The sequence below is a fragment of the Canis aureus genome, chromosome 14 (genome assembly GCF_053574225.1).
Source record: "Canis aureus isolate CA01 chromosome 14, VMU_Caureus_v.1.0, whole genome shotgun sequence".
Lineage (NCBI taxonomy): Eukaryota > Metazoa > Chordata > Mammalia > Carnivora > Canidae > Canis > Canis aureus.
In genome coordinates, this window is record NC_135624.1 from 48,917,275 (window position 1) to 48,936,542 (window position 19,268).

At 47.9% G+C, this 19,268-nt stretch overlaps 1 protein-coding gene, 1 long non-coding RNA gene and 1 other non-coding gene across 25 annotated transcripts in view; 2 read left to right on the plus strand and 1 right to left on the minus strand.

Moving 5' to 3' along the window:
- On the plus strand, positions 1–16,677 carry LOC144283637 (uncharacterized). Of its 21 annotated transcripts, XR_013352204.1 has the most exons (9): positions 46–279; positions 519–597; positions 1,253–1,339; positions 3,111–3,316; positions 3,566–5,768; positions 6,160–6,246; positions 8,385–8,489; positions 8,575–8,657; positions 13,873–16,677. XR_013352204.1 is itself a non-coding variant. In XM_077847993.1 (5 exons), the coding sequence occupies exons 1-4, from the start codon at positions 18–20 to the stop codon at positions 3,139–3,141; spliced, it is 459 nt and encodes a 152-aa protein (XP_077704119.1). In that variant the 5' UTR covers positions 1–17; the 3' UTR covers positions 3,142–3,316; positions 3,566–5,733. The 21 variants fall into 21 exon arrangements, 1 of the variants encoding a protein (XP_077704119.1); XR_013352203.1 differs by lacking the exon at positions 13,873–16,677 and having other exon boundaries at positions 8,283–8,489; positions 8,575–11,186; XR_013352213.1 differs by lacking the exons at positions 8,385–8,489; positions 8,575–8,657; positions 13,873–16,677 and adding an exon at positions 6,999–7,518 and having other exon boundaries at positions 3,566–3,772; positions 4,768–5,768.
- LOC144283847 (small nucleolar RNA SNORA26) lies at positions 730–851 on the plus strand. Its single transcript, XR_013352369.1, has one exon. It is a non-coding gene; the product is annotated as a small nucleolar RNA SNORA26 (small nucleolar RNA).
- Positions 14,905–19,268, minus strand: part of LOC144283639 (uncharacterized) — a 20,505-nt gene continuing 16,141 nt past the window's right edge. For 2 of the 3 annotated variants that reach the window (XR_013352216.1, XR_013352215.1), the window contains exon 5: positions 14,908–15,052. This is a non-coding gene — a long non-coding RNA (uncharacterized LOC144283639). Of the gene's footprint in view, positions 15,053–19,268 lie in introns of all 3 variants that reach the window. The other variant, XR_013352214.1, reaches the window with a different exon arrangement.

Below are 19,268 nucleotides of genomic sequence, written 5' to 3' on the forward strand. Positions count from 1 at the left end.
GAGGAGCTCGGGCGCCAATGGGGAGGGCGCCCCGCCCGCTGGGGCCTCGGGGATGCGCCTCTCCCCACACCTTGCCGCCGGGTCCGTGCGCCGCCCTCTCCCCCCATTGCCGGGCCCGTGTCCCCTTCCCCTGCGGCCGGGGGCGGGCCGAGGAGCGCGGGCGCCAATGGGGAGCTCGCCCCCTCGGCCTCTGGGATGCGCCGCCCCCGCCCCCGCCCCCGCCGCCAGGTCTGTGCGCCTGTCGCCGGGGGCCGCGGGAGTCCGGACAGGTGAGCGGAGGTGAGCGGGGGTGAGCGGGGGCGAGCGGGGGGGCCTCGGGCCGCGTCCCCTCGAGCTTTGCCCGCCCCGAGCCCGTGCTCCCGGCGGCCAGGACGGAGGGGTAGAGCAGCCCTCGGCGGCCCGGGGGGCGGGCGGCTCAGCCCGTCCCGGGGCCGCGCGAGGCACAGGCGCCGCGAGGGGCCGCCCGGAGGCCCCCCCGCCCCCCCCGCCCCCCGCCGACCTTGCGCTCTGCTCCCCAGGCCGGCGGCTCCGGAGGGCTCGGGGCGGCCCGGGTGTCGGACGCGAGCGGGGCCGCGGCGGCCGGAGCTCCCCGCGCAGGTACGACCCCCCGCCCCCACCCCCACCCCCACCCCCACCCCCACCCCCACCCCCGGCGACCCCGGGCCCGGCCCGGAGCACGTGGCCGCCCGCCCCGCCCCGCCCCCGCGGGCCCCGGGCCCCCCCTTTCCTGTGCGCTCCCAAGGCTGCCGCAGTGCCCTGGGAGGCCAACACAGAAGGGGACAGCAAGGCTCCATGAAACCCAGGGACGAGCCCGCAGAGCTCCTCTTTGGATCCTGTCTGGAGTCACAGCCCAACCGGAGACGTCTCCTTCCGGCCCAGCACCTGTGGGGTTTTGTCAGGTCTGGTGTATCGTGCGGGAGAGCGAGCACGTGCTGGCCTGGGGCGCGGGGGAGGGGCGGGGAGCGGCCCCGGGACCCTGACCCCGCGGGAGGACGCCCGCCCCGAGCACCCAGGCGCCCCCTTCTGCGATGGGGCTCTAGTTGGCAGCACAGTGAGGGATGCAGACTTCCCCTTCCTTAGATGATCCTTTCAGAGTTGCTGGTCTTTGAAGGGTGGGAAAACAGGGGTGGGTGGAACGCAGAACACAGGGCTTCTTCCTGCACACCTGTCTTTGGAGACAGACTGAAAATAAGGTACCTCAACAGTTGTTTTCTGTTGGGAAGGTCATTTGGAAATTTTTCCTTTTTTATAGGTTGAAAGCTACAGGTAGCAGCCGTGGAAGCTGGAATATTCTGATGTTGGTTGTTTTTACTGACCTACAGCAACTCTGCGGCCTAAGGTACACACATGCTTCTGTGGGACCCAAAAATTCAGGAAATGTCCCCAACCCCTGGCCCCTAGAGGAGTAAGCACGGCGGCTTCCAGCCCAAGTCAGTGCCAAGAATACCCGCAGAGCATGCCCTTAACAGAAAGTTCCATATCGCAATGAGGAACTAAGGGCTTGAGAAACTCCCCCATCCTTACTAGAAATCCCTTAGACCAGCCCATAAAAATCCAGCTGGAACCCACGTCAAGTCCAAGTCCCTGCTCCACTGTGACGGGTACACTTGGACCCAAGCTCGAGCTTGCTAACAAACCCTCATGTACTTGCATCGGTGTCGGCTCCTTGGTGGTTTCTTGGGTTCACAATCTTGGACACATTTGGGGGCTCCTCCGGGATCTGAGAGACCCCCAGGACCCACCCAGAGGGTCCCACGCCTGGGGAGTGCACTCAACTTTTTCTACCTTTTGCACACATACTCTCTGAGAGCTCCGTCCTGTACCTTGATGGGCCAGCTGGGAAGTCAGGGCACCGAAATGGTGGACCTTCCGCCAACCGTCTCTAAGCTGGCAGACTTTCCCGCCACCCTTACAACGGGCCTCCACGTCACCATTGGGAGACGACACTCTCCACCCAGGAACTTCCCAGTTGGGAAGTGCCAATCACCTACTCCCTGCCCCATGTCCCTTGAGCGCCACATACCTTACAGATATGAACTCAAACCCATGCCCTGTGATGATGCGACACTTTCCCCCGCCCAAACACACTAACCACCACCTACCTTGCCTTTTTTGGGGCAAGCCAGGGCCCTACCCTGACCCAATAAAAGAACATCGCTAATTCCTTCCCCCCTGCGACTTCCCCAACTCACTACCTCTTCCCCCCCCCCCAGTCGTGGAACCTCGCCCGAGGGTGCTTGCAATAAAGCTCCTCTCTCGGATCCATTTGCCTTGTTGTCTCTTTCCTTAACATCACTGGTGGGGGAAACTCAACATGTGGTGCCAAAACCCGGGAGGAGGTTGAGCCCTTGCTGGGCAGAGACTCCCTCCTCCTCCTACGGACCTCAACCCCCGCCGCCCACCTCAAGGAGGCTTACTTAGGGACCTGTCGTGGTGAGTGTTCCCTGGCCCCTGACCCACCTCCGGGTCGCCCTGTCCTAGCCACGGCCGTGCCTGGGCAGACCTCCGGCCACCTGGCGGCCCCGCCAGTCCCAAGGAATCCGGAGACGTCCTCATTCCGAGGGAACTACGGTCCCTCCGTTGACCCATTACACGGACAAGGGGACACCCTCCTCCGTGAGCTGAGTGGGTCGGTGAAGGGGACCATGGGAGCCTCCCAATCCAAATTCGACCCCAAAACGCCCCTGGGCTGCCTTCTGGCGAACCTCTGTACATTGGAGTGGGACCAGGACTTACGCAGATGGCGTCTTATACATTATTGTACCGCCACATGGTCTCAGTACAAATCCAGAACCGCCTTGCCATACCTGAAAATCTGGCCCACACCTGGGTCACAGAAATTCACCAGATGCTTCATATCGGCCCCAAGGCGTGGTTTCAGTTCTTGCAGCGTCTCTTCTATCCCCCTTCCCTGTCCAAGGTCGTTGAAATCGTCCACAGGACGTGTACTGTCTGTTCAGCTGTCAGTGCACCAGGTGGAATCCGCAGGCCAGGACCTAACCACCAATTGCGGGGCCACCAGCCAGGAGAAGACCGGCAGCTGGACTTCACCCACATGCCCCGTCATAAAACCCATCGGTACCTACTAACCCTGGTTGACACGTTCACAGGTTGGATAGAAGCTTATCCCACGGCCCGTGAGACGGCGGACATTGTGGCCACCATCCTTACGAACACATCATTCCCGGTTTGGGGCTGCCTCGAACCCTCCAGTCGGACAACGGGCCCGCCTTCATATCCAGCATAACCCGGCAAGTGGCTGAAAGTCTCAACATCTCCTGGAAACTACACATCCCTTACCATCCTCAGGCATCGGGTAAAGTAGAAAGGGCCAACGGCCTACTTAAAGCCCAACTCCTCAAACTTACCCTGGAAACCCGTCTCTCTTGGCCTACCCTCTCGCCCCATGCCCTCACCCGGCTTAGGGCAGCCCCCCCCCCCCCGTGGACCCTCGGGACTGAGTCCATTCGAACTCCCCTACAGTCGTCCCTTCCTTATAGATCACAATCTGCCGGCTGTCCCCCCACTTCTCCTCTCTTACCTGCCGTACCTTATTCTCCTTCAGGCCCTCCTGAGAGCTCATGCTGACTCAGTCACCCCGGCCCCGAACGACCTCGAGGACGATGAGATTCCTCCCCAGAAACTGCTCCCGGGTGACCAGGTTCTCCTCAGGAGTCACAGTCCTGGCCCCTTGCAAACGCGGTGGACGGGACCCCACACCGTCATCCTCACTACCCCAATTGCGGCTAAATTCCTGGGCCACCCGCCACGGGTACACATCAACAATCTTAAACGGGCCCCCGCTGACAGTAAATGGGCCTCCCAGATGGTGGGCCCCACCAAGCTCCGCTTGGTTAAGTCTCCTCCTAATACTCCTCCTGAGCCCCCCGATCCAGGCGGAGTCATGTGACTGCATGAGGGGCTCGGGTACCTCGCGCTACTTCTCGGCTTATACCTCTATGCCAAAATCTTGCTACCAGGGAAAAATGCCAACCCTCTGCACGTCGCCCTATGCCCCGGGAAGGACCTTTTGGACCTCTGAGCTGTCTCAAACCTTTCGATCCCCCTGCACTAAGTACCCCAAATCTGGAAAGGTCTGCTGGACCTATTTGGCCCAAATAGGACTCTCTGATGGGGGAGGGGTTCAGGACCAGGCCTCCCGCAACCACTCCCTCAAGAGAGTACAACACCTGTACAAGCACAACCCGGATATAAAGGGATCCATCTCGACTCCTCACAGGGAGCACCCTCCACTAAACCTCTCACCCTAACCCTCCTAAATTCCAGTTACAACCTCTGGAAAAATGTTTCTGGAGGACAAGATTGCTGGATCTGCTTTCCTTTTTCTTCCCTCACTAACATCATCGGGATCCCGATTTCTAATCCTGGCCTATACCCAATTTCTCCAATAAAACGGTCCACATTGGATCTATCGGTGCTCCCATACCGATCCTGAACCTCATCTCCACCCCTCATACCACCAGCAACATCTCCACTCTCCCCTACTGCGCCCCCTCGGGAATCTTTCTCTCCTGCCCCACGGGACTCTTGTTGCTTAACCACCAATGACTCTTTAAACTGCACTCTGATCCTTCTGTCTCTGACCACAAGCATCTATTCCTCTGAACAACTCTCGTCTCAAGTATTCCCTACCCCTACCCCTCGGAGAAAACGGCTGTTTTTCTCCCCTTCTTAATAGGGGCAGGACTAACAACTGGGGGGGCGGGACTGGAAACCTCCATTAACTTCTATTATGAGCTCTCCCAGGCAACTCAACGAAGACATGGAATGTATAGCCGACTCCCTCACCGCCCTACAGACTCAAGTCACCAGCTTAGCTGCCGTCACCCTGCAGAACCGATGGGCCCTGGACCTCCTCACCGCCGGGAAAGGAGGAACATGCCTCTACCTGAACAAGGAGTGCTGCTATTTTGTCAACCAGTCAGGCATAGTCACCTCCAAAGTCAGGGAGCTCAGAGATCGGATCCGAGCAAGGTGTCAAGACGACTCTATTTGGGACTTAAACCCTCAAGCCTGGGTGACCTAGGCTCTCCCCTTGGCAGGGCACCTCTGTATACTCCTCTTGTTAATCGGTCCCTGCCTTATACGTTATGTACAAGAGTGCCTGGGACAAATGACCAGAATATCAGTTAACCAACTCCTCCTACAGCCCTATTCCCGCCTGCCCACTTCCGATGGCCTCTACGACGGCGCCCCACTGCCTGCAGGAAGTAGCCAGAGCAAAGTCAACGCCCCCCTGACACCAGTATATAAAAGAGGCCGGAATGATGGGCCGGCTGGGAAGTCGGGGCACTGAAATGGTGGACCTTCCACCAACCCTCTCTAAGATGACAGACTTTCCTACCACCCTCACAACGGGCCTCCACATCACCATCGGGAGACCGACACTCTCCACCCAGGAACTTCTGGGAAGTGCCAATCACCTACTCCTCGCCCCGTGTGCCCTGAGCACTAAGTACCTTACAGATATGAACTCGGACCCATGCCTTGGCGATGATCCGACACCCTTCCCCTGCCCCATGCTCACTAACCACCACATACCTCGCCTTTTTTGGGCACAAGCCAGGGCCCTACCCCAACCCAATAAAAGAACATCACCAATTCCTTCCCAGTGTGACTTCCCCCACTCCCCCCCCCACCCCCCGTGAGTCCTGGAACCTCACCCGAGGGTGCTTGCAATAAAGCTCGTCTGGGATCCATTTGCCTCGTAAACTCCACAGTAAGGTGTTCTGTACTCCTGCGAGAGGGTGAGCACGTGCTGGTGCTGGTGCTGGAGCTCAGGGAAGGGGCGGGAAGAGGCCCCCGTCTGGCCTAACTGGGCGGCCAGGGCTCACCCCGGGCCCTGGGACCCTGACCCCGTGGAAGGACACCAACCGCCGGAGCATCCAGGCGCCCCCTTTTTGTGATGGGGTTCTAGTTGGCAGCACAGTGAGGAATGCAGACTTCCCCTTCCTTAGATGATCCTTTCAGAGTTGCTGGTCTTTGAAGGGTGGAGAAAAACAAGGGGGGGGAGGCATGGATCACAGGAACACAAGGCTTCTTCCTGGACATCTATCTTTGGAGACAAACTGAAAATAAGGTACCTCAACAATTGTTTTCTGTTGGAAAGGTCATTTGGAAATTTTTCCTTTTTTATAGGTTGAAAGCTACAGGTAGCAGCCGTGGAAGCTGGAATATTCTGATACTGGTTATTTTTACTGACCTACAGCAACTCTGCGGCCTAAGGTACACACATGCTTCTGTGGGACCCAAGAAATTCAGGAAATGTCCCCAACCCCTGGCCCCTAGAAAAGTAACGATTGCGGTCTCCAGCCCAAGTCTACGAATACTCGTAGAGCACGCCCTTAACGGAAAGTTCCATATCGGAATTAGGGACTAAGAGCTTGAGAAACTCCCCCAATCTTACTAGAAATCCCCTAGACCAGCCCATAAAAATCCAGCTGGAACCCACCTCGGGGTCCAAGTCACAGCTGAACCAGAGGAAAATGTTCTTTGCGTTCCAGCATCTTTGTGATTTTGTGACACCGTTCAGAGCACAAAGTGATGAAATCAAACTTAATCGTAGCGTTGGTGGTATCTGCATTCAGTTACATTGTCCATATTCAGGGGCACCTGGGTGGCTCCGTGGTTGAGCATCTACCTGCCTTTGGCCCAGATTGTGACCCCCTGGGGTCCTGGATTCGAGTCCAGCAGGGAGCCTGTTCCTCCCTCTGCCTGTGTCTCAGCCTCTCTCTGTCTCTCTCATGAATTAAATAAAGTGTAGGTATTTGTCACTGAAGGCAGGACCAACCCACTAGAGTGACGTAAAGACTAAATTTGAGAACATCTGAAGGCCTTGGCTGGAAAGGTCATAAAGCATCTGAAGCCAGACTTCACGGGGTAGAAACAACAGACCCAGAATACTCGAAATTGACCCATTTTGAAATAGTTTTTGGTCCCCTCATGCCTGCTGACCTCTCTAAACCTTCCATTCCTAGGCTGGGTGAGCATTATGGAGCATTGAGTGAACAATTCAATATGTTGACTAGGTCTATGTAGGAACTATTGCAGCATGACATCAACAGGTGATAGGAATATGGTCTTCACTGACTACCAAGCCTTGCCATACCTTTCTACCAGGAGATGGAGTACACATCGAAGTTTGTAGAAGAAACCATGTGTCATCATCTTGCTTGGAAGGCTTTAGGAAATACTGTTAACCGTCTACACTTTGATCAAAATAACAATCTTCCAGAATCTTCCAGGAGACCCACCAAGCTAGGTCCAGAGATCATCACCCCTATAACAATTAGAAGGCCGTCCGTATGAGTGACATCAAATTGAGGATTTCCAGAGCCTACCCAGGCTCCAGAAGCAGATGACACCATGAAGTAGGCAGCTTTGTCCAAGATCTTGAATCAAGAATGTTGTCTTCGTTTATCTTCCCTTGAAACCTTTCTCCCTGACCCGGAAAATTCTCTGACCTAGAGATTTAAAAAATAAATGAATTATTTAATTAATTAAAAATCCTCTTTTATTTACAGAAAGATTGGCTGGAGGTTGCTTGTCTTAACCTATGTTCCCTCTGTCCCTCCACTGTGGGCTCCCTTTCAAACTGTGTCTTGCTTCAACTCATGCTTGTTGCTTTTTTCTTTTTTTTTAATATTTTTTTTAAGATTTTATTTATGAATTCATAGAGACACAGAGAGAGAGAGAGGCAGAGACACAGGCAGAGGGAGAAGCAGGCTCCATGCAGAGAGTCTGACGTGGGACTCCATCCAGGGTCTCCAGGATCACACCCTGGGCTGCAGGCGACACTAAACCGCTGCGCCACCGGGGCTGCCCTTGTTGCTTTTTTCAACAGTTCTAGCACAACCCCATTACCCACTCCCACCACTCTTCCAAATCCTGGCTCCTTAGCTGATTTATCTGATTGCTGGTTATATCATTACTTAGATAATGCACAGGGACCCGAATTAGTTTCTGTTCTAATACTAATTAGAAGTACCTGGTGCCAGTACCTGGTGGACACATTCTGGACTGTGGGTGTATAAAAGGGAACGGTATCCACAAACAAAAGGACAGAATCACTACTTCCTCCTATTGTCGAATAATTTGGCATTGGGAATCTTCTACAGAAGCTCAGGGTCTATTATTTACTTAAGTGGAGCTTTGGGAGGGAAATTTTACTCTTGGATCGAAAATAAAAAGGGCACCAGACCCCTTCCTAGGTAACCTATCAAAACAACACCGTAATCAAACACTACGGTTTGATTTCACAGATGGTACCTTCAGACCTTCCATAGATGTTGTAAACGAGTCCAAGACTGACTCTTACGATGTAAATGTTTGCCTAGTCACTGGCCAATATTCCTGGTTTGCAGGCCACACAAGTGGGACCTGGAATAGCTCAGCCTTCCCCCTGCTTGGTGTGCCCCATACCCAAGACTACATAGGAGCGGACCAAAATTCTGGAATGACCTCGTTAGGTAATAACACCTATCTCTGTAGCTGCCAAAATCAAACCAAAGGTCTTCTATACCAGATATTTCACAACCTGCTTTGTTCTTTCAGGCTGACAGGCACGTGGTAAATGGAGATGTGTAGATGCCAACATGACTAATGACAGATCATGATGGACGTCAGATGCCAGCCTGGTGGGTCACACGTTCCACTCTGACCTTTGTCCATGAACGACTCTGGTCTTTTTATCTTATGTGGTAATATGGTATTTAAGGAGCTCCCCCCTAAATGGCCAGGGCCATGTGGACTTGGCCTCCTGGCACCTACCCTCCCCCAGGACTCCCATTTCCAATGCTAGCCCAATCACAAATGCACACTCTTTGATACATAAAGTAGCAACACATAGACGCACCCAACCAGACATCGTAGACAGTCTACCTATTTTTCACAACACCATTCCATTAAGGACCCTTTTTCCAAGTTTGGAAACTTCCCATTTAGAAGCAACAACTCTAAACATTTCCAAAGTAACAGAACAAGGATTCGCTGCCACCGAATCCTTTTCCCTGGGAGGTCGTAAAGACTACTTTACTTACACTGAACATCTGAATAAACAGCAGCTGCGGAAGGAGGCCAACTTTCAACCTCTCTTTGATGAGTAAAGCAGGCTTTTCTGAGAATTCAGCTGTCAGACCCCCTCTCTGAGGGAGCCTTTTGCAAGGGAGGAGCTGAGTTGGTACCGGGACATCCCAAAGAACTGTATGAATACGTCCTATCTGCACCTTCCGTACTTTCCCACTGAAGTCTTCATACTGCCCTCCAACCCCATTAAGCTGGCAGATAAAACCTTATTTCGGGCTCTTACATCAGCTGCCCTTTGCAGCCTACTCCCTACTCTCTTTGTATATACATACAGAATAAACTTTCTTATTAATCTGTTCATCCGGGATCCCTGGGTGGCGCAGCGGTTTAGCGCCTGCCTTTGGCCCAGGGCACGATCCTGGAGACCCGGGATTGAATCCCACGTCAGACTCCCGGTGCATGGAGCCTGCTTCTCCCTCTGCCTATGTCTCTGCCTCTCTCTCTCTCTCTCTGTGTCACTATCCTAAATAAATGAAAAAAATAAAATAAAAAAAATAAAAAAAAATCTGTTCATCCACAGGCTCCCAACCACTTGAACCTAAGATCCTGTATGTTTTGTAACTGAAGACTCTATTTCCCTTCAGGAGAAAGCCATACACCATTTAAGCTGGGAGGGTTCAGGGTGCTGTCCTGATAACCCATGTGCATTTATTCTCCTAACGGGCAAGTTCATCTGGTGTGAGGTGTAGCCATCCATCCCACGTGGGCAGCAGCAGAAGTAGGATTGCGGGGACAAGCATTTATTGAGCATGTCTCCTACCCAGTCCCATGGTGAGGTCCCTATATTTTTCTGTTGAATCCTTCCCATTTGGCAGGTGAATAAACCCAGAGGGTAGACAGCTTGCTAAAGATTCTATCATCACAAAAAACAAGAGCGAGATGCAGAGCAGGGTGTCTGGTGTGCTGTCTTTCATAAGGCAGAGGAAATAAAGGGTATATGCCTATGGGTGAGTAGTTTTTTGCTTTGGAAATAGACCATTCAGGAAGGGGAAACCAGAAGCTAATGAAAGGGATTAAGTATAGGGACGCCTGGGTGACTCAGCCGTTTAGTGCCTGCCTTTGGCCCAGGGAACGATCCTGGAGTCCTGGGATCGAGTCCCGCGTCAGTCTCCCGGCATGGAGCCTGCTTCTCCCTCTGCCTGTGTCTCTGCCTCTCTCTCTCTCTTTCTCTCATGAATAAATAGATAAATCTTTTAAAAAAAAAAAAAAGTCAAGTATAAACAAACCAATGAGCATTTTAGCAAATTGACAACTTATTCATATGGAAAAAACAGTTGTTTGAAGTTTTGCAAAAGAGCCCCCAGTAATTCTGGGTACATGCTTTGAGATGGGATCATTGTCCATTGTAATGTTGTCAAAGGCCTGAAGAAACAGACCAGTCCAGTGGTACAGAGCATAACAACACCTCCTGAGCAGAAGTCCCAGGCCCGTTGCCTTCCTGTGTCTGTTAAAATGTGGCTAAACTCTTGGCATTGAAACTAGAGAAGCCATTAAAGTAGGCCTGCAGCTTTCAGTATTGATGTACGTGGATCATAGGTAGATGAGGGAGGCAGGGCGCTATATATTAGCCTGGCAGAGATACAAAGCCCTTGAGGGAAAATGTTAGGAAAAGGAATCTAGAGTCACGAGAACCTCAATTTTCTTCTGTAAAATGGAAATAAACAGTACAGGGTAGGGCCAGTACTGCTTACTCATTTTTTTGGCCATAAAAATGCATCTTACTAATTTCATTTTATGAAAAGGTTGATAGCCACAGGCCCTTGGATTCAGTGCTCATGGTCACTGCTAAAGAGGTTTAAGACAAAGTTGATTATTTGTTGGGTGCCTGTTGTCTGTTCCCTGCTAGCATGGAAGCTTCACAGAGACCAATGTATTTGTTGAATCACAATGAAGAGAGTTGGGGGATAGATGAAGAATGCAGGTCAGGCCCTCATGGTTGACCATGGGCATTGCTCAGCTCCGTGTAAGATGGAGTTCGCCTACAGCCAATATGAATATCTGGCAGGTTTGCACTTTTGCATTGACTCTTGTCAGGTGTAAATTTGAAAACTTTTGAATAAAATTGATTGTAAGATTTTGGAGTTCTGTTCTGGCTTGCTTTGCTTCCCTTCAAATGTCCAGGTACATCAGAAACCTCATACATACAGGCAAATATATTTATTGAGCCCATAATTCCACAATGTCAAGTACCAACAAAGTGATGAGGAAAGTGAAATAAGAGTGCAGCCGTTGGAATGTTAGAGAACGTCTGTTGGAGGATGAAGTCTTATCAAATAGCCTCTGTGGTTTTGAGATATGTCAATCCCCACAATGTTGAGTTAAGGGATAAGATGCTTTTCTGCTTCCATATGTAAAGTTTGCAAGGGATGGAAAGTCCTAGGAAATAGTTGCAGTTTTACCAATGATGGTCACAAAGACCTTTTTTATGTTTGAAACTTACAGGAAATATATCTTTGTCATTATTCGAGAGAACACAATACATTGGTTGGGAAAAAAGTTTATTTATTAGCCAGCTCAAAAGGCTCATCGGATGTTTCAGCCGTTCACTGAATTATTTATCAACCTTTAACGAGACTCAATGAAAAGATGCAGCAAATCAAGGGCCATCGTAATCAATTCTGTTAGAATTAAGAGTAGTCCTTGGGATCATTGTTAACAGTGGTAAATGATTTGAACATCTTAACCTACAAATAGGATGAAGATGGCTCTCCAAAAAGCATTGTTTTTAAGTGTTTGGTTCGCAAATTGATACCATTTTAGAAGTTTTGGTATGATGAATGGAAAACAGCAAAAGGGAAATATTATGCAAATGTCCTGTTTCTCATTAAGGTTTAACTCATAAAAATTATAGCATTCAACAGTAGATATTGCTTGTTGCAGTTATTACCGTGGTTTTTAAATGGTGATTTCCTACTTCTACATTTTTTTTTTTTTTTTTACTTCTACATTTATTACTTTAAATTCTAATAAGGAGGGCAGCCTGGGTGGCTCAGCGGTTTAGCGCCGACTTCAGTCCAGGGTGTGATCTTGGAGTCCCACATCAGGCTCCCTGCAGGGAGCCTATTTCTCCCTCTGCCTGTGTGTCTGCCTCTCTCTCTCTCTTCTCTCATGAATACATAAATAAAATCTTAAAAAAAAATTCTACTGTAAGGAAAATTCATGTCAATCATTTTTATCAGTATGGACTCATAGATATACATATTATCCTTTGGCTGTAATGCAATGCTATCGTTTTTACTCTTGCTCAGATTGTGCCAGCTTTGGCCTCTGAGAGCTCTTCAAAGATGGCTCCTGTATCCTTTTGATACATTCCCATCCTTTGTTTTGTTTTATGTCTAACACTTCCTTTCTGGAACATCAAGATGCTCCAGCCTCATCTTATATTTTTCTTGCCCAGCCTTATAGCTAGTCATTTTCCAAGGAACCACGGTTCCTTTTACTGATAGTGTTATTTAGAGACCAAAATCAGGGCACCAAATGTGCCTACTGCCACTGCTACTAGGGTGTCCACCCTGGGTGGACAAAGCCAGGAAATCTGTGCACATGAATCCGTGTATACACTGGTACCTCTATTTCTATGTCTAGACATAGTAAAACAAATGAGTTCATACTGATTTCCCCAACTCATGATGCAGAGAACAAAGGCAAAAGAAATATAGAACAAATAAAACTTCCTTACAACTTACAGTCCATTGACAAGTGCTTGAGACAAGCAGAGTGACCTTCCCCAATGAGCTTAGCTGCTCGATGTTAATACTTTGCTAGAGGCAGAAGGCAACCTTCTGGATCCTATAAAAATCCCTTTGAAAACCTCCTTTATTTCTGCCCCCCCAATATTTATTTTAGCAATCATCCTCCAAGCATATGGCCCACTGATACACATCTGAAGGGTCTCATGATTAAGGTTTTAACTAAACAGTAATAAATGATCTTTTCCTAACAGCAGCTAGCCCCTCAGGGTCCTGGAAACCTTGTTTCCAAATTCCTTAGAGACGTCCACCATCCCTAACCCCCTCTCAGCTTGAAAGTATATAATGGGCCACTCTTCACAATCCCTTACGGCTCTTTCTGCCCACGGCCGTCCCTGTGGTATAATAAAACCACCTCTTTGCACCAAAGACATCTCAAGAATTCTTTCTTGACCATTTGCTCCCAAATCCCAACTTTTCACGTCAATCTATATATTTTTTTCTGAAACAATGAACTTTTTTTTTATCATACATGTATAGGTGTATGATATATATATATATATATATATATATATATATATATATATATATATATATATATATATATGTTGGTATATAGATACCTCCTTAAAAGCTGATCCAAAAAAAAGCTGATCCATCACTGGAACCTAGATAATCTATGTACGTAATGGAAGTGACCAAGAAAACCATTTAAATTACTTAAAGGAAATAAAGTCAATCCCTCACTCAATTCTAAATTTACATAGATGGACTGCTAGGGAATAAATACTTTCTACTCTGATCACTTTCTACTCTGATCAAATGTTTGAAAAAAACATTTTAGGGGTGCCTGGGTGGCTCAGTCGGTTAAGTGTCTGCCTTCCGCTCAGGTCATGATCCCAGGGTCCTGGGATAGAGCCCCACATCGGACTCCCTACTCGTGCTCTCGCACTCTCTCTGTCAAATAAATAAAATCTTTAAAAATAAATAAAATAACATTTTAAAACCTGAAACCAGTATACATATATATTATACGTGTGTGTGTGATCAAACCTAATTGTCTTTTTTTTTTTCCAAGATTTTATTTATTTATTCATGAGAAACACAGAGAAAGAGAAGCAGAGACACAGGCAGAGGGAGAAGCAGACTCCATGCAGGGGAACCCGACGTGGAACTTGATCCCAGGACCCCAGGATCACCCCCTGAGCTGAAGGCAGCCACTCAACCACTGAGCCACCCAGGTGTCCCTGTATTTTTTTTTTTTTAATGTTTGTTTTTCTGCATTGTAGTCACATTAAGCCATCCTTCAGAAATATTGGAGTAATTGGACCATGTATAATGGGGCATTTAAAACTTCATTCTCTGGCTGAATAATTCCAATGCAAGTGTATCACGATGCAGCACTTTACCTTTTCCATACCTTGTGTCTTCCTAATGAGGAATTTCTACAAAGACATTCAACCAATCTTAGCTTATGATAAAATTCAATATTGCTAACATTCTTTTCTCTTCCCTTCTTTCCCTCCGTTACCCTCACCTGTCCAAGCGCCCCCTCCCCCCCCCCACCTGACCAGGCTTTCCCCCACCCCACGCCCTGCTGCTGCCAACCATCCACCTGCTCCTAGCCTGCACCTGCACCTGCACCTGCACCTGCACCAGAGCATTGCTGGAATCTGATGCTTCAGTGAGGTGCCAGGCCTCACTAAGTTCACAGCCTCAAATCCAAAACTGGCCTTTAACCTTGCCCAGCAATTCTATAGCTTCGCTCTCCTGAACACCTGCATTCTACTTTCTCTTCTTCCTTTTCCTCAGAATTCTTTATACTCTCCTCCCAAACAAATGCACATTCCCATTTGATGACTTTGCCTCATACTTCAGTGGAGAAGTAGAAGAAATCAGACCTACAGGCTCCCAGCCCACCCCCAGCTTACCCCCGTGGTTACCTACACTCTGCCTTCCTTCTGTTGCCATGAGGTGCCCTTCAACCCGTCAATGTCGGCACCTCACTTTCTTCCCTCAACCCTCTCCCTTGACACTTCTGTCCCCCCGTGAGATTATTCTCATCAAGGACACTGATGCCCTCCACCTTGCCGAGTCCGTGGTCCTACTATGTTCTTAACAGATCTCCATTCTTGACAGCTGGCCACTTCCTCTTTTCAAACATTCCCTGAATCACACGATGATGCTTCATTTCATGCGTCAACTTGACTGGGCCGCAGGGTGACCAGATATTTGGTTGGATATTATTCTGGGTGTTCCTGTGAGCATGTTTTGGGGAAGATTAACATTTAAATGAGTGAACTGAGTAAAGTAGATTTTTCTCCCTAATGTGGTGGGCCTCAACCAATCAGTTGAAGGCCTGAATGGAACAAAGGGCCTGACCCTTCCCTGAGCAAGAATTTTTCCCACCTGACTGCCTTCAAGTTGGGACATCAGCTTTTTTCTTGCCTTCAGACTTGAACTGAAATACCAGATCTTCCTGGGTCTCAAGCCTGCAGGCCCTCAGATGGGAACTCCATGATCAGCCCATCTGGTTCTTTTCAAGCCTTTGGACTTGGACTGAAACCAAACCATCAGCTTTCCTTGATCTCCGATTTGGCAACTCACTACAGATTTGGGGGCTGGCTGGGCTCTGTAACCATATGAGCCAATTCCTATAATAAATCTGTGTGTGTCTTCTATAGGTTTGTTGTTCTGGAGAACCCTAACCAATGCACATACTCTCCTGGTTTTTCTCCACTTCCATTAGGTACTCCTTGGCCAAATCCTCCTCTGCCCCATCTCTAAGTGTTGATGTGTTCCAGGTGTGGTTCTAGGCCCTCTGTTACTCTCTGTGTACATAATAACCTCCACCAGTGTCCTAACGCTGGCAATGTGGCTTTACATAGTACCTATGTGCCAATGATTCCCAAATATGTATCTCAAACCCTGATTTCTCCACTCAACTCCAAACTCATGTATTCGTACTTACTTGTCATCTCTCTCTCTTTTTTAAAGATTTTATTTATTTATTTATTCATGGGAGACACAGAGAGAAAGAGAGGTAGACATAGGCAGAGGAAGAAGCAGGCTCCTTGCAGGAAGCCCAATGTGGGACTCGATCCCGGGACTCAGGGATCACACCCTGATCCAAAAGCAGACGCTCAACTGCTGAGCCACCCAGATGTCTCTACTTGTCACCTCTTGCTGGGTGTTTCATAGGCATCTCTATACGGCCAAAATTTAATTTCCAATTACTTCCCCAAACGTGTTCCTTCTCCAGTTTTCCTCCGTGCAGTGCATAATGACTCTACCCACCAGCTACTCATGCCAGAAGCCAGATGGTCTTCCACTATGGGCACACTGAGGAAATATTGTCAGTTCGGTTCCAGACCATTGCAATAAAGTGAATATGGCAATAAAGCAAATCAAATGAATTTTTTGGTTGCCCAATGCATATAAAAGTTATGTTTACATGGTGCTGTGGTCTACTAATTGTGTGATAAGCGTCGTGTCTAAAAAAGGGTACATGCCTTCATTTAAAAATATTTCCTTGGCAAAAAGTGTTAACCATCATCTGAGCTTTCAGTGAATCATCACTTCTCAGCCTTTTGGCTAAGATCAGGTGAGCTTTTGATTGAGAATTTTAATATGATCCTTTTGGGGCATCTGGGCAGCTCAGTTGGTTAAGCGTCTGACTTTTGATTTCAAATCCGGTCATGACCTCAGGGTCGGGAGACAAGAGTCCCAAGACAAGTCCCGTGGCAGGCTCCATACTCAGTGGGGAGTCTGCTTGAGATTTTCTCCCTCTCCCTCTGCCCCCCTACTCATGTATGTACACGCTTTCTCCCTCTCTCCCAATTAAAAAAAAAAAAAAATAGGGGCCCCTGGGTGGCTCAGCAGTTGAGCATCTGCCTTTGGCTAAGGTCATGATCCCGGGTTCCAGGATCGAGTCCCTCTTCAGGCTCCCTGTGGGGAGCCTGCTTCTCCCTCTGCCTATGTCTCTGCCTCTTTCTCTGTGTCTCTCATGAATAAATAAAATCTTCTAAAAAATGAAATAAAAATGATCCTTTTGTAACCCTTTTAATCTAGTTAAATAATCTCTTTTAATCTAGTTAAATAATCTCTTGCTTATTTACTCATCTATTCTTTTAATAGATGTTTCTTTTAATCTAGTTCTTTTAATCTAGTTAAATAATCTCTTGCTTATTTACTCATCTATTCATTTGGCAAACATTTGTTGAGTACTTACTAGGTGCTAGCCATTGTTCTAGGCCCTGGATGCACCACTCTGAATAAGACAGACATAAGAGAGGAAAAACCAACAACAACAAAAAATCACACTTCAAAAAAGTAAAAATAAAAACGGAATGATGTGATTGTGAGTAGCTGGCAGGCTACCCTATAGGCAGCAGAACAATTAAGTGAAGCCTCCGATAAGCTACTGTCTTGCAGTTTTATCAGCATCTTTACAGACCTTTGCTGGGAATCCGTTTCCTTACTGTACGATGGGAATGATAATAATAATAATAAAATCTATCTTACTGGGGCTTTGTGAGATAGTGTGAGTTTTGCACATAAAGTGTCAAAAAATGCCTGACATATTAAGAAAACAAGTTATAAATGTTAGTTTTTATTATTACTTTAAACTGGGGTCTCAGAGATTTCTTGGAGGAAGAAACATTTAAATTGAGGCCTAAAGGGCAAAAAGGACCCAGCCTTTAGGAAATGGGGGCCAGGAGGAGTGTTCTAGCCGAGGAAACAGGTGGTACAAAGGTTTGGGTGAGGCAGTTTGGGCACTGAAGCTGGGTGCTAGGTGAGTGATCGTGTGCCCTGTAAGTCTGACTAGGGATGTGAATTTTATTTAAATGCTTTGAAAAAGCAATGATCCTTTAAAAAAGGATGACTCTGGGGCACCTGGATGGCTCAATGGTTGAGCATCTGCCTCCGGCTCAGGGTGTGATCCTGGAGACCAGGGATCGAATCCCAAGTCGGGCTCCCTGCGTGGAGCCTGCTTCTCCCTCTGCCTGTGTCTCTGCCTCTCTCTCTCTCTCTGTGTCTCTCCTGAATAAATAAATTTAAAAATCAATAAATAAAAAAGGATCACTCAGTCTGTTTTGCAGAGAATGGTGTTTTAGGAAGGAAAGGATGGAAGCAGAGACCAGCTGGAGAAGGGGCTACTTCAGAGGTCAGTGTAAGAGATTTTGCCATCAGGATAGTATAGTAAAAGTGTGGATAAAAAGAAGTGATCTATTTGTGTCCTACTTGAATTTTGAGGCTCCTGTTCTGCTATGGTATTTTCATTTTCTATTTTACAGATATTTTTTTCTTTTTTCTTTTCTTTTCTTTTTTTTTTCTTAGAGAGTGAAAGAGAGTGTGGGTGAGGGGGGCAGGGGGAGGGACCAAGGGAGAGAGGGAGAATCCCAAGCAGGCTTCACACCCAGCATAGAGCCCAATACGGGGCTCCATCCCAGAATTCTGAGATCATGACCTGAGCCACAGTCAAAATTCAGATGCTTCCCTGACTGAACCACCCAGGTGTACCCATTTTGCAGATCTTTAAAGTTGTGCTATATAGTCAGATGTTCCAGTCCTTTTCTATGGAGTTCTTCAGAGCAGAGAGAAATGGACTTTTCTTCCACAGATGTGTTTCAAAAATTGTTTGCTAATAATTCTCCGTGAATTTAAGCTTTTCTATTTAATTTCTTATCTATGGACTATTTATTTTTCAAATTTCTGATCAGTTATCAAAATACATTCATTAGGGTTTTTTAAAAATCTTTTTAACTTTGAAAAATCTTATACAGCCAAGTTCTATTTTTTTAAAATTCTAGGGGGATCCCTGGGTGGCTCAGCGGTTTAGCACCTGCCTTTGGCCCAGGGCTCGATCTTGGAGTCCCAGGATCGAGTCCCGGGATCGAGTCCCGCGTCGGGATCCCGGCATGGAGCCTGCTTCTCCCTCTGCCTGTGTCTCTGCCTCTCTCTCTCTCTCTCTCTATGTCTATCATAAATAAATAAATAAATCTTAAAAAAAAAATTCGAGTTGTGTCTCTTTCTGGATAATTATTCACTAAAGGGGAATTCTCCTATCCCACTACTATTCTGAAATTGCTCCGGAATAGGTTGTCAAAGCTACTAACAGCCCTCCTCTCCTCTTTTGGATATTCTTTTGTATTCTAATCCATTTGTTTTTCCATATGAATTGTAAAAACACTTTACATTTAGCATTTCTGTATATTTAATTGGCACTGCAGGAAAAGTTAAAGATTGCATAACTTATACACAGGTATGCAATTATCAATTAAATAGAGAAAACAGACATAAAAATATTTAGTATAAGGTTTCAGAACTTCTTTCTTACATACCCAGTCATCCAGCGTTTATTCCATCTGCCTCCATCCTTTATGCCTGTAAACTCACTCTATTTAAGAATATTGCTATAGCTCTCCATCTATGCAATTCCTCTTTCATAAGACTTTTGGTAATAAAGTTAAA

What these genes read in the sequence shown, in the direction of transcription:
- LOC144283637 (XM_077847993.1), top strand. Translation starts at nt 18, where the DNA reads ATGGGGAGGGCGCCCCGCCCGCTGGGGCCTCGGGGATGCGCCTCTCCC. An exon ending in GTCCGGACAGGTGAGCGGAG is followed by an intron (nt 280 to 518) that starts GTGAGCGGGGGT and finishes TCTGCTCCCCAG; the next exon opens with GCCGGCGGCTCCGGAGGGCT. An exon ending in GGCCGGAGCTCCCCGCGCAG is followed by an intron (nt 598 to 1,252) that starts GTACGACCCCCC and finishes CCTTTTTTATAG; the next exon opens with GTTGAAAGCTACAGGTAGCA.